General features: G+C 33.7%; 2 protein-coding genes across 3 annotated transcripts in view; one reads left to right on the forward strand and one right to left on the reverse strand.

The window, feature by feature from the left end:
• LOC660828 (inter-alpha-trypsin inhibitor heavy chain H4) overlaps positions 1 to 14,364 on the reverse strand; it is a 51,892-nt gene that overhangs the window by 18,562 nt on the left and 18,966 nt on the right. The window lies entirely within an intron of this gene.
• AdamTS-A (ADAM metallopeptidase with thrombospondin type 1 motif A) overlaps positions 13 to 14,364 on the forward strand; it is a 31,746-nt gene continuing 17,394 nt past the window's right edge. For both annotated transcript variants that reach the window (XM_008192398.3, XM_008192404.3), the window contains exons 1-4: positions 13 to 167; positions 1,419 to 1,742; positions 10,709 to 10,834; positions 10,888 to 11,168. In XM_008192398.3, coding sequence (XP_008190620.1) covers positions 1,589 to 1,742; positions 10,709 to 10,834; positions 10,888 to 11,168 — 561 coding nt within the window. In that variant the 5' untranslated portion in view covers positions 13 to 167; positions 1,419 to 1,588. The remainder of the gene's footprint in view (positions 168 to 1,418; positions 1,743 to 10,708; positions 10,835 to 10,887; positions 11,169 to 14,364) is intronic.

Consider the following 14,364-nt stretch of genomic DNA (forward strand, 5'->3'; position numbering starts at 1 on the left):
CACTCCCGCTCTCGGCTCGTGGGAGAAGTCAGTCGCGTACCGTTTCGAATTTAGTCTTCAGCGAGCGTTCGTGCGTGTGGGAAACACAGTTTCGGTCACGGTTTCGAAAGATTGGCGCGTTCGCGTTTGTGCCGTCACCCCGTATATTAAATCGGATTCGAAATCACGTAAGTCAATCGATCGGCTTTTGTTGTTCATTCATAAAACACTCAGCCCACTTGACCGGAATCGTCACATCATTATCGAATTTTGTCAAAGGTCATGGTTTTTCCAATTTTTAAAATGGTGATGTAACGGAAATAAAACTATTAATAAAAATTATTGCTTCCCAGTTTTCGTAATTTTATTTAGTTATTAGGTCAATGGTCGGGGTATTAAAACAGGAAATTTCGTTCGTATAATGAGTGTTGAATTTACTATACTAGCATATTTAGCACGGAATAAATAAAATTGTTGAATTTACAATAAAAAATTCAACAGTTTATTGCTATTGCGAAATTGAGGTTACGCCAAGTTCAAGATTTTTTTCAACGATTTTCGGTTTCAAATCGACTACTTAACCATTTACTGTTTCCTTCCTTTATTTTATGCACTTTTTATGTTTTTCCTTAAGTGTTCGTTCCCTCGTCAATCTCTCTCACTTTTATTAACTGTGCACGCTATTAAAATCGCTGTAACCTTACGTTTTTTCACGATAATTACGTTAAGATGTTCGCCGATTATTTTAATTCCCGCTATATGTCAGTTTTTTACGATAATTAGCGCTATTTTGCATTACATCACGGACAAATAAAGATTTGTAGCAGAAAATGGCCTTAAAGTATTTGTATATACTCGAGTAAAACAAATTTGTATACACCCTGTATATTATTTTATAATTTTCGAATATGCCATTTTTTGTGTCCATAGTTTGTTTTAATTGACCGCCTTTTTATGAAAACTCTGAAATTTGCAGGCAAACACGAAAGTGTCACTTTTAATACCTAGGCAGTAAAAGTTGTATGTACAAGTACATAAGTAAATAGGCCCTAAATTAATTTTTTAAGATAATGCATTTATGACATCGAAAATTTAGAACAAACCTTTTATTATTATTTTTTAATTTTTTTTATCAAGTAAGAAAAGGCGATTTTTAGAGCCCCACGTCCGAAGGAAGGAGTGCATTAAAAATGATTTTCGGAAAAAAATGTTTTACACATACTTTTGTTCAATTTATGATTTTAGTACCGAAACAGAGAAAATAAATAATTATTCTCTTCCGAAAACCGTCAGTTTTTTTAATATACAATGTGATAAAAAATAATTTACACCTTGTGTATTTAACATTGTTTCTAATTTTAAATCTGATTACGAAAACTGAATCACACGTGTACCGGGTGTTTGAAAAAAATTCCACCAAAAACCAACACTTTTTTCAGTTTTCCAGCTTGGAAGATGTGTTAAGGTGCAAGTAGCGCCCCCACACCGCACGAACAATGATTCTCCCGCTTTTTTCCTTCGCCAGCGACTTCAGGAACGGTCTGTTAATTTCGCGCGTATCGAACAGATAATAACTAAAATAAACGGGGGGTAAGAGAAAAAAATTGCGATGTGCGCCAAAGTGAAACATCGCTGTACGACGGCACTGATCGGCGTCTGTATCCTGGCCCTGGGGGCCCTCATAGCCACCGTCTGGATCATGCTAGGCCAGGGGGCCTTCAAGCACAAACAAGAGAAAATTGCGACGGTCGTCAAGCAAAAAGGTGAGTTTTGTGACCAACCTGTATCGAAATATTTCGACCAGATGTCTAATAATTGTAGAAAAACTACGATTATTTATTTATTTATTTGGCACAAATTGTGCGGTTTTATTGAGCCGAGTAAAAAATTGTGCTGACAGATGAGTCTGGAAGCTAGGTCAACGAACACAAACACTTTAAAACAAACATTTTTTGGTCCACTCGGTATTTAGTTTTGCAATTTGAGCCCCCCTCTGAATGGCGACGTCCTTGCCATGGGCTAGGTACCATCATGGTGTTAATGGTCGCCGACAACATGATTTATTTGCGGCGACCTTGACTTTGCCGAATTTTTTTTTTTTTTTTGGCGGGAAAACGCGGGTCAAGGCACGGAAAACACGGTTTAGGGCACGAGGCGAAGCCGAGTATGTGTGTGTTTAATTTGTGTTTAAATAATGGGTTTGTCGCTCCAGATGATGAATCACGAACGTCTTTAATTCCTGTTAACGATGTAGCGACTAATTGGTTTGAATATATCGATGACTTATAGTTTAATAGGGATGGCAGACGGTTGGCGCTTCAAGTATTTTGTTTATTAATCGATGTATTGTTGGGCGAAACAATGACCAAAAAGAAACGATTTTTAATAGCGCATTGTGTGGAGATTTTCGAAAATTGACGCTTTTTCTCAACATTGTAATAAATAACAGACAGTGTATTGAGCTGGTAATTAATAAACGATCATTTTCAAAATTTGTTTTAATTCAACCCAACTCAAATAAAATAATCACCAAAAAAGTGAAAAATGAAAAAACAAATTAACAATTGCGAAAGAATAAATGATTAAAAGAAGTTGAAAAAATGAAGAAAGGAAAGGAAAAGAAATGAAAGACATGTTAACAAGGAAACTATTAATTAAAGAAGAATAAAAAGCTTAAAAAATGGAAAAAGATAACAAATAATCATATAATGAGAAAAAATAATAAAAAAGAACAATTCTTGATAAATAATTTATTAAAAGAAGATGAATAAACGAAGAAAGGAAAAGAAGAAAACCAAAAAAAAAACAAAAAAAAAATAAAAAAAACGCAAAAAGTCTGTCAAAAAAAACCGCTGAAATAAATTATAATAAAAGAAAAATTGGATTCAAATAGCGCTTTGTGTGGAGATTTTCTAAAACGCTTTTGGCCAACACAATTTTTTTCTAATTTTGCAGTGTTTTGAGCTGGTAATTAATAAACGATGTTTTTCAAAATTTGTTATTTGAATTCAACCCAACTCAATAAAGAAATGACTAAAAAAACGAAAAAAGTGAAAATAAAAAAAAAATATGTAAACAAAAAAAACAACCAAAAAAGAAGACTACAAGAAAAGGAGCAAGATAAGAAAAAAACGACAAAAAAAGACAATTCTTAATAAATAACTGATTAAAAAAGCTGAAAAAAAGAGATAGAAAAAAACATTTAAAAAGACCCAAACAATAAAAAGAACACAAAAAAACGGTGAGAAGAAAAAAGAAAAAAAAATACAAAAAAATATAGAAGACATCGAAAACAAAGAAACAATTAAAAAAAAGAAAACATACCGAAAAACGTCAAAAAATCGAGGATATAACAGAAAATCAACAAGCATACAAAAAAATGTGGGTTTTATTAGGTACTACCAAAGTTTGTTCCAAAAAGCAGTGAACAATGGCTAAGCATATCAAATTGTTTCAAAAACTGGACTGACTGATCCGAAGGGAAAGAATAAGAAGAAATATAATAAGAAAGGTGAAAAAAGAGAAAAAGCAAGAAAATAAATAAATTAATTTGTACTTAGGACTGTTTGACAGGTAATAAATAAACGATATTTTAAAATACTATTGTCGTTTCATTGTGTCCAAGTGATATTAAATACATATTGGTTACAAGAAATTGAAAAACACAAAAATAAAGTAAGTTAAAAAGAACACAAAAAAAATTTAATACTGTTATTTTTACTAAAATACCTAAAGTTATTTGTTCCAAATGGCATGGCATATAAGAAAGAATGGCCAGGAAACTTAGAAAACTATGGAAGAAAGGACAAATTGAAGTGATTAACAAAAAATTGAAAAAAAAAAAGAAAAAAAAAACAACATTCGCTTTCGGAGACGGCCGCCATATTAAAAACAGTTTAGCACGAAAGAAAAAAAAGTAAGGTAAAATAAATTAATAAGCGTCTGCGTCTCTAATTTGACCTTTATACCTTCCTCGAAAATCCAGGTAGAACTACAAAAATGTATTACAAAAAATTCGTAAATGTCTAGAATTTTTGCATAACCGTCTTTGACTAATTTCAAAATGATGAATATTTATTTTCATAAAATTTCTAGACGGTTTCTTTTGAATAAAATAGCTAGTTTTTGTGTGCCAAGCAAATAATCTTTTTCAAAAATGATCCTTTCGAAATTATCGGTAATTTTTAATTTTTTTACTATTTGCCCAAGCTTTCACTTTCGTGAAATCCCTGTGAGAAAGTAATCAATTTTCACAATTTTCCCTTGAGACTTTCAAAAGATCAACTGTTGAAAATGTCAATTATCCCCCCTGGAGTGCTTTTAATACGCGAAAAATCGATCAATTTGCAGGAAGTGTCTCGCGCCCGAGTCTATGCAAAAATAGAATTTGCGAGTCATTCCCGCAGGAATTTTTCTCTCGGTCAGCGCCATCTGCGCAAATAAACGTCCAGGATTGTAATCAGGCGAACCGCCGATGACTGATTCCATTTAATTATGAAATAAATTTACGAACGCTTGTAAACTGTCGAGGATGTGTTTACGAATTGTGTAATAGCGACGACAGCGCGACTAAAAATAATTTTTCGCGATTAAAAAATACACAAAGCGAGTCGTTGGCCCCGTCTGCTGAACTTGTCCGAATTCATTTAAGAAAAATTACACGAGAGAGAAAAATCACCTTGCGTCACGTAATGCTAATAGAAAGTGAAATTTGCGCCTTTTGCACTTTTGTCAAGCTTAAAAGCATTGTTCGACTAGAAACTATGAATGAAATGAAATTTTGCAGGAATTCAAAAAATTATTTGCTCTTTCAATTAACACAATACCATTATGCGATTGGTTAAGTGACAGGAAACGTTGTTAAATAAGCGTTTTTTTCCTCACAAGAATTGAGAAAATTATTTATGTGATGGGGAATATGTAATTATAATTAATTGAAATTGCGTAAAACGATGTGAGAGGTTCTTGGAAATTGCACGTTTGGGACATAATTATTATTTCCCAAGAAAATTTTTGTGGCTTGTTATGCACAAGCGGGAAAATTAGCTATTGCCAAATGAACGTAATTAACTCAAATTAAATCCTAATTTTCTATTTGGCCAATAATGTTTCAAAATATTTCTCGTAATTACAGTTAAATTAAAAAAAAATTCTTGAAAAAAAATCGTTAATTTAGTTCTGAAATTAACTCTAATTATTCGGAATTTCAGTGGCCATGGTGTGACCAAAATAATGTAAACTCTGGATCAAAGTTCACTGTAAGGATCTGCAATTAATCAAATTAAATTAATGTGTGTGTGAAATTACTAAAGTACTTCTTCTAATTAATTATTCAATAACACCAAAAATCTTATCGGAAATTGTAATTAATTTAAAAAATTTGTTAGTTTGAGAAGTGAAAACAGTGTGTTAATTGGGAAATTAATTTTTCACAAAAACCAAATTTAATTATATTGTCTGATTAATCACGAATTGTAAACAAAATGTTATTGCACTATAAAAAAAATAATAATTAATTTCGTTCGATAATTAAAAACATTAACATTAAAAAAAATAACAGTTCTAATTTTATATAATTTAATTAAATAATATAGGCAAATAATTAATTAATTAATTAATTGCAAGTTGTAGTATTTCTTTCAATTATCTGTGAGGATCATTCTGAAATTTAGGCAAAATTTTTTCTAGTTTTTTTTCAAAGTAAGCAAATTAAATTTTGCAATCACCTTCTTGAACACATCTCTCAGCACGCACCGTTCAATATTATCTCGCTCTACATTTAGCAACACACCGCAGAAAACGTGCCAAAACTTCGCGTCCTAATTCCAACAATTTTCAAGGGTAATTATCCGTAATTACCTCCACTTATCATCATTTAAAAAATCCTCTAAACAAACAAACCTTAATTAAAATTGAACAAACACTTCCGTGATTTTTCCTGCTGATGGGAATTCAAACAACGCGACAACAGGCATTTAGGTCATTCCAGTGTTAATCGCTTGCTATTTTTTTTGCCCACACTCTACTGAATTTGAATAAAATTACAAACGAAACCCACACACTTGCAAGATTATTTCCTGCTGCTTGCAGGAACAATGACTCTTCATTTCTGTTATAATAAATTTCTGGATTACCTGTCACCGAGACATGAGCTCTTATCAAAATTCCGTGCATTCACATCGTTTCCACCATCAACAAGCTATTATTTACACCGTACTACTAATCCAACGCGGGATCTCCGATTACCTACGTATGTTTTATTCATGTCGGGAGGATTTTATCCAGTGGCGGCCGCCAAAACCATCCAACACACAAAACACGAGCATCAAAACTTACAAATATGTACGGTTCACGAGCCGCCACTGTTTTTATTACGTTGTTTGCGGGCGTAAACAGGCGTCACGACGCCACAGGTGTTCGACTTCCCCTCCGACGGCCATCACAACCCTCGGCTTCCCCTCAGCCGGCCATTGGCATTTTTGGGGTGGGGGTAAGGTCGCGAAAGTGCAAATGAGGAAACGCATTGACGGTCATTTTCAATGCCGATCTCGATAAAATCACTCACGATTTTTCGTTCAATTGACGTACTTATTAATCGGTGTTTTTTTTGCCGAAGAGTCACAATTCCGGGAATGTTTGCGCTTGACAACTGATTAATGATTCAGCTTTAATATTTAAAATATTTTCGGTTTAATGCGTTTAATGACAACGCTTAACGGCCGCTGCGGAATGTTTTGCATATTTAAAGAAAGAATGACGGGTTCATTGAGAAAAATTATGCGACAGACAGGATTCTGGTTAAACAGGTGGCGAAAACATAGTAATGATAATAGCCTTATTCAAGAAAAAAAGCTACTCTACTTAAACTCTCACAAAACATAAATTTTTCAAATGTAAACCAAAAAACCAAAACTAGAAATAAATGCGAAAAGAAGACATACAGAGTGTTCCGTCTAAACTCCTCATTAGAAGTATTGAAAGTTCTAATAAAGATATTTGTCTGAAATTTGGTATTCAGTCATAATCCGTTGAGTTCTGCTCAATAAAAATATTTTCAAGATGGCAGCACTTTCGGTTATACCGGAAGTCGCCATCAACTTTCTTATTTTAAAAGGAAAGCTATATTTTCACTGCGTTTTTGGATTAGTTGAGTTACTTTAAGGGAGTTTTTATCAGGGAGTTTAACCGTTTTTGAGATATTCAAATTTTCAAAACTGAAAATGAAGTTAATAAACCCAAAAATTTTAAGGTTAAATTTGAACAAGTACACATAACTTAATTTTTTCAAATAGAATGTCCCAATTTTTATTTCTCTAAGTGAAAGAAAATTTAATTCTGCAACGATTCCCTATACCTATCTGTGATAATTTTCAAGTTATATTGTTTTTTTTGACATTGTAGAAAATTTCTTACTAACCACAGCTATTTTTGTATAGTTTGCCTTAAAAACATTTGTGACTAAACAAACGACAAACTCTGTTCAAAATTGTGTTCTCCGTTCTGTAAAAACGAATAAATTCATTAAAAAAAATTATTTTCTTACATTTTTTCTCTCGTTTCCATGGCAACCTATGAAAAAAGGCCGATGGTTAATGAATTTCTCACTCCCAACAAAAAGTTATTGTAACTTGAAAACTATAAAACATAAGTATAGGGAATGCTAATACAGATCGATGCAGAATTAAATTCTCTACGACTTAATGAAATAAAACTTGTGGCATTTCATTTGAAAAAATAGAGTTATGGGTGCTTAAAGTTCTGCAAACTTAATTCTAAAAATTTGGAGTTTGTTATTCTTTTTTAGAAATTTGAAAACACCAAACGAAAGATCTAAGCTTCCTCTTTCAAATGAGCTGAAAAATATTTCCAAATTTTAACAAATGGCAGAGTTATCGATTTTTGAAATGGAAGGTGCAGATCCAAAAAAAAATTAAAAACCCTAAATATTTCGTAAACGGCTAAATTTAGGTATAGGGAAAGCTTATGAAATCAATCGTAAAATAACTCTAGTAATTCAAAAACGCAGGACCTAAAAGATTATGGTTGTACATATATTTTCAGATGATTATCATTATTAGAACTCCCAATACTTCTAATGTGGGATTTAGACGGAACAGCCTTATAATATATTATTAATACAAGAAAATTATATAATTTTTAAATAATATACTAAAAGAAAAGTAGATAAGTGGCCTGAAAACTATTGAAAAAATGTAAAAAAAATAATAATAAAATTTGTAATAATACAAAATGAACACAAAACAGCAAAAGAATAATTATTGAAGTAAGAAAAACTTTGACATCAAATGGTTTTGGATATTATTATAAAGATCTAAGAAAGAAGGCAACATGGTGGTTGCCTCCCCTCCGGCGGCCATGGCGCGCATCCACCATTTTTCTAGCCAATAAATCAGCGATTTTACGGTTCCGTATTTGAGAATTTTTCTCCATCTGTTCGCCCATATGAATATTAAATGGTTTTACGAGCGGTTAAAATTAACGCCGGATCAAAGCCCCCACCGACTCACGTCATCCGATAAATTTACATGAACCGAACGCAAATTGGACTAATCACAACTAATTACATCGTAATTTGTACTGAATGGATTCGTTATCTTATCGAAGCGGCTAGAAAACAGTCATGGGGTCAACGCTTGCTTCACTTTACACCATGGAAGGTGTCGGTGGCAGGTTTTTCTTTCACTCGTCTTCGACACTGATAATTCTTACAAAAATCGGAAGCAAACATATTGTTATTGAAGATGAGTGTGCAGCCTTGCCCCCGGCCATAACCGACGTCACGTCACTTGTTTTGTTGCCGCTGCATCGCGTTACGAAAAATCGTAAAATATTAATTCACACCAGTTGTATGCAATTCATGTAAATTTTTTCGTCGTAATAAAATGCGTAATACAATGTCTCTTTACAACTTACAACATTCCGAGCGTGGGCCGTACTCGGATTTATTACACTAGTCCGACCACAAAAAATCACGCAGTCTGTAAAAATACACCGCATTCTTTGATCGCGGTTTCCCCTTAGCCGCCATTACCCCCACCCCTGCATCACCAACATATTCGATTATTTACTTCAAATAGTGGATAAAATAAGAAAATCTGACTCATTTCTCATCCTCGAAATATTTTTAACCGACTTTCAGACTTCTTGGTAGTAATTATACTATTTTTAAAATATCTACAGACTCTAATTCATTTTTACATCCAGGTCATAAATAAAAATGCGTGAAACCTGTCGCGATTTTATGTTTCAAGTGCGGCCACCTGTAATAAATCTTTTCTCACTGTTTTCGATAATCAGGTGGTCCGGGACCGAAATCACTGGGGAGCCAGAAAATTTTGACTCAAATAATGTGTGATTTATTTCTCTTACATGAAATATGAGCTCGGGTCAATACATTTTTAAACCAAAAATACGAATGGTTATGAAATTTTTGACCATAAAAACCCACGGTTTTTACACATTTTTACCTAAATCTCGACAAAAATTGGAAAAATCGAACAAAAAAGCGAAGCATTTGACTATTTTTGAACTTTAAGAACTCAAGAGGGTTGTAAGTTCATAGTTTAGTTTTCGAGTTACGAATTTTTAGTGTTGACATATTTTTCTAATTTTTTTATTTTCTCAATTATGGCTGAACTATTTGAAAAATTAGAACTATTTTAACGTAAACCCATGTAAAATGATCAGGGGAATCGACTGGCGTCGAGAAAATCGCCAAGTGCCCGATAGTTTTTTAGTTATGATTTTTTTTTAATATTTACTTATTTTTGCTTTTGTTTGTCACCGAAAATCGACCTAAATCTCGACAAAAATTGGAAAAATCAAACAAAAAATCGAAGCAATTGACTATTTTTGCACTTTTAAGAACTCGAGAGGCTGTAAAGGCAAAAAGAGTCCAGAGTTTAGTTTTTGAGTTACGAATTTTTAGTGTTGACAAATTTTTCAATTTTTTTATTTTCTCAATTATGGCTGAACTATTTGAAAAAGTGGAACTATTTTGATGTGAGCTCATGTAAAATGATCAGAGGCATCGATTAGCGCCGAGAAAATCACCAAATTCTCAATAGTTTTTTAGTTATGATTTTTTTTCCATTTTTTCCATCACTCGGAGAGCAATTGTGTTTTATGAAAAAGTCAAATGACTAAAAAACTTTCCAACGATATTAAATTAATTGGGTTACCTCTAGTTATTCCGGAGTTTTTAGTCAAATCGATAAAATATCGTCAGAAAAAAATCAAGCTCTTTATAATGCTGAAAAAAGTAGTACATAACATGTAAAATGACACGTAGAATCCGCTGGAACGAACTCTTTTTGAGTTATGATTTTTTTAGTGACAAAGTGTTTCTTGAAGTTACAATAAATTGGTATTTACACGAATTGTGATCATTATTAATTAATAGGGGTGGCCATGAAACCGTCAATTGTTAATTTTGCCTCCCCTCTCGCGGCCATTACTCCCAACTCCGTCTCTGTCCCCCTCTTCCGATTACCTCTTTTCCCGCAATCTGACTATGCATTGAAATTCCACCGCCGCCTAATTCCGAAAACCGGCCGCGTAATCGGAGAAGGGGAAAAAATAAGACGATCGGATTATGGCCGCGTCAGGGGAGGAAAAATAATAAATGACCTGAGAATTGGTTCAAGTTTAAGTGTTTTAATCCACTTATAGCGAGTCAAGTGGTTTAGTTTTTCTCCTTGTTTTTTAGAATACATCGAAAAGACGCACTTGGACGACTTCGACAGCGAGGTCGAGTTCGTCAAACCGCTGAAAATCAGTCCTCTACCTCTGCACACCCATGACATAATCTTCGACCAAATGCGCAACAATTATGGTACTAGACTGAGCCAAAACCACCCAACAACCCATTGATTGTTTTACTTCCAGACAAGCCGCCATTACGGCACCACAGCGGCCATTTTAGGCACAAGGAAGCCGAAGTTTGGGACCCACACCCTAGATATGTGATTAATGCTTTTGGACGAAAACTCTTCCTAGAGCTGGAGCACAACGACCAGATTTTAGCCACTGATTTACATGTTACCCATGTTGGTGATGACTACACCCATCGCAGGAAACAGGACAGTAGCATTTATGGGTGTTTCTATACTGGGAAAATCAAAGACGATTTGGATTCGGCCGTTTCTGTGTCGCTTTGCAATGGAATGGTGAGTGGTTTTTTTGATCTAAATTGTGACATCAGTTTTATTTTTGTTACTGCTGTTGGAATTTATTCGCGTGTGGTGCATGCGAATTTGCGGCAACTTACATTTAATGAATTTAAATTTAACTTTTTGTAAAATTGTCAGACTTTGTTGTTTATTGAGATATTAATGCGGCACTTGGCACCGGCACCATGTGCCATAAAATTAAGGATTTAACATAATTGGAGATTTGATGCGGTTGTGTAATTTTAAGAAAATGGCCATCGGGAGATTATGCCAACGGTAGCTATTTAAAATCCTGAATGATGGACAATAAAAGTATTATCTCGCTGGAATCCCGACGTTTGATTGCAGAGTGTAAAATTTTAATAATTTATTTTGAAAACATTAATTTTGACTACGGAGGACTATAAGTTAGGAGACGAACTCGCAGGATTTTTTGTACCCCAAATAAATAGTACGGTAGTAAATGAGGGCGCTTTAAGCGTCTCGGTGCCAAATCGTTTTAAATTAATTTAAATTCAACCAAATGAGCTAATTACTTGCAAAAAAGACAGAAATGTTGAGCTTTGCATTCTTAACAGAGTGAGAAAAACTGACGACTAAAATTTTCATAAGAAACATCAGAAAAAAATTATTTAAAATGTAAAATTTGTCCTTCGTCTCGTATTTTTCAAAACGCTGAAAATACGGTTAAAGTTACAAGAAAAATGTTAGGAAGAAATTTGTAGAGAATTAAATTTCCTTTAAAAAAGTCCGCGCGACCATATCATTATCTTCAAAGGTTTAGGCCCTAAAAACGTTCAAAAACACTCAAGCGACATTTTATCGGTGGTCAAGTAACTGAAAGTTAATTTATACGTAAACCGTAGAAGATAGAAATATGGTGTCGCAGACTTTTTTATAGCAAATTTAATTCTCTACAACTTTGTTCCTTACAATTTTTTTGTAACTTCAACCGTATTTCCAGCGTTTTGATAAATACGCGGCGGTGCGCAAAGAATTATCGCTTAGAATTATGAATTTGCGTTCCACTTATATTTTTGCAAACGCTGCGAATACGGTTGAAGATACAAAAAAAGTGTACAGAACTAAGTTGTAGAGAATTAAATTTTCTACAAAAATGTCCGCGACACCATATTCCGATCTTCAACGGTTTAGGTGTAAATTAACTTGCAATACTTGACCACCGGCAAAATGAATCAAATAAGTCGCTTGGGCGTCTTTGAACGACTTTGGGGCCTAAATGGTTAAAGATAAGAATATGGTCTCGCGGACTTTTTTGTAGGAAATTTAATTCTCTACAACTTTCTTTCTAACATTTTTCTTGCATCTGTAACCGTATTCGCAGCGTTTTGAAAAATATGGGGCAGAGTGCAAATTGGTAAAAGTTTTAATTTTTTTTAAATAGTTTACAAAAAAATTGAGAATTTAATGCTCTATCTGCCTGTTTTTTTTTCTGTTATACAAATACAGTCATTTTTTCTGAAATCTTAGACGGCAATAAAACTGCGCTCTCTGGCGACAATAACTGAACTATCGAGGACGGAACGTTTTATTTGAGCGTCGTTTCGTATCCTAATCTTAAGATATCCGTAGTTGGAACCTAACTCAGTAAACTGGGCTAAAAATTACCCACATTTTTCATCCATTGAGGCTTCTGTTCAGTGGAATTTCACCACAAATAATCCAAAAAAACACGCAATTTTTGCGTTTCGAACCAAGCCCAGCAATAAATTCGAGCAATTTCTCACCGAAACCTCAAATTTATTGAGACATTCCACACGCAAAGCGCACAGCACGCCTTAAATGACACCGGTAGTGGTCGAAAAACCTCGAAACAAGAAACGCTTTATAGCCTTAAATTATGTTCCATTATTGCCCATCAATAATTTTTAAGCGCATGTTTTGTCTGAATCAAACGTGCCCGAACCGAAAAACTAAAATAGACGAGAAACAAAGTAACAAATTGTGCCGATTTATTAAATAAACCGTGCACAGAATCCGACTCGGAAACACGTTTTTCACCAGAATTATGTCGAGGACAAAAGTTTTCGTAAAAGGCCCTCGAGACGTCAAAATATTTAGTTTGGTGATTAGTAGGACAGCCTGGGTGGCAGTAAAAAGCCGCTAATGCGAACACTAAATAAACTTTTCCCTTTTTTTAGTGCGTACGTGCGTTGCCGGAAGCTAAACGAAAAAATTGATTTCTGGCAACACCCTGTATAGCGATTGGTGATAAATCGCCGTCATATATCTCGGCGTAAACAATTTGAATAATTAAGTGATTAATTACCTCCTATTAATTTCAATGGATTACAGTATATCTTAATTAACCGAGAATATTTCTCCGCGTTTTGATTGATAAATTGTGTTAACGGTTCTGTCATCTTTTATTAATTAAAAATATAAATAAATTTACAAACAAAACAGACTTATTGAAATTCGGAGACACGACAGACGGGCTATTATACGCCCTTTTGGGCATTGTCCCATTGTTAATGTCTGGGTACAGCCATAAAGTGAATTAATGACCCGTCTCATTGCCGAAGAAATAATTTAGACAAAATTATTAAAAGTAACGACTTTCACGACGAGTTTTTTGCAAAACGAAATTCATTTCTAAATCAGAGACTCTAATGTCTACTCATAAACGTTTATGGCGATTATGCCATAATAGGGAATCTATTCTTTATGGAAGAACGTTTCAGTATGATTCAGTTTTGTTGCTTAGCTCAGAAAATATCCAAGCTCTTTAGTGCCCATAATAATTAATTAATCAAGTCTGGGAAGTGTTCAAGTGTAATAATGCAAATTAATGGTGTTTTAATGTGTTTGTAAACTCTGATCCTACAACAGGGACGCTTAAAGCATCGTTAAATGGAGAAAATGTAGCAAAAATGTTTGATTAGCCAATTTCGTTTATTTATCATAGCTTTTTCACAAAAATTAAAGATTTTGACACTTCCAGGAATTCAGATTTTCAAAAAACATTTTAGAATCACGAAAAATCGCAAAACCAAAGGCAAAGTTAGTACTGACCTGGTCTGACTTGACTTTCTCTAATGTAAGAAATTGCTAAATAAGACACTAAATCGACACTTTTTTGGCTTAAAAACCTAAAAAGTAGCTGAATATAGCTTACTTTGGCCGGAAACATCAATTCACAGACAATTCTTTGCTTAGAAAGGAAAAAACG

The sequence above is a fragment of the Tribolium castaneum genome, chromosome 8 (assembly GCF_031307605.1).
Source record: "Tribolium castaneum strain GA2 chromosome 8, icTriCast1.1, whole genome shotgun sequence".
In the NCBI taxonomy this organism is placed as follows: domain Eukaryota; kingdom Metazoa; phylum Arthropoda; class Insecta; order Coleoptera; family Tenebrionidae; genus Tribolium; species Tribolium castaneum.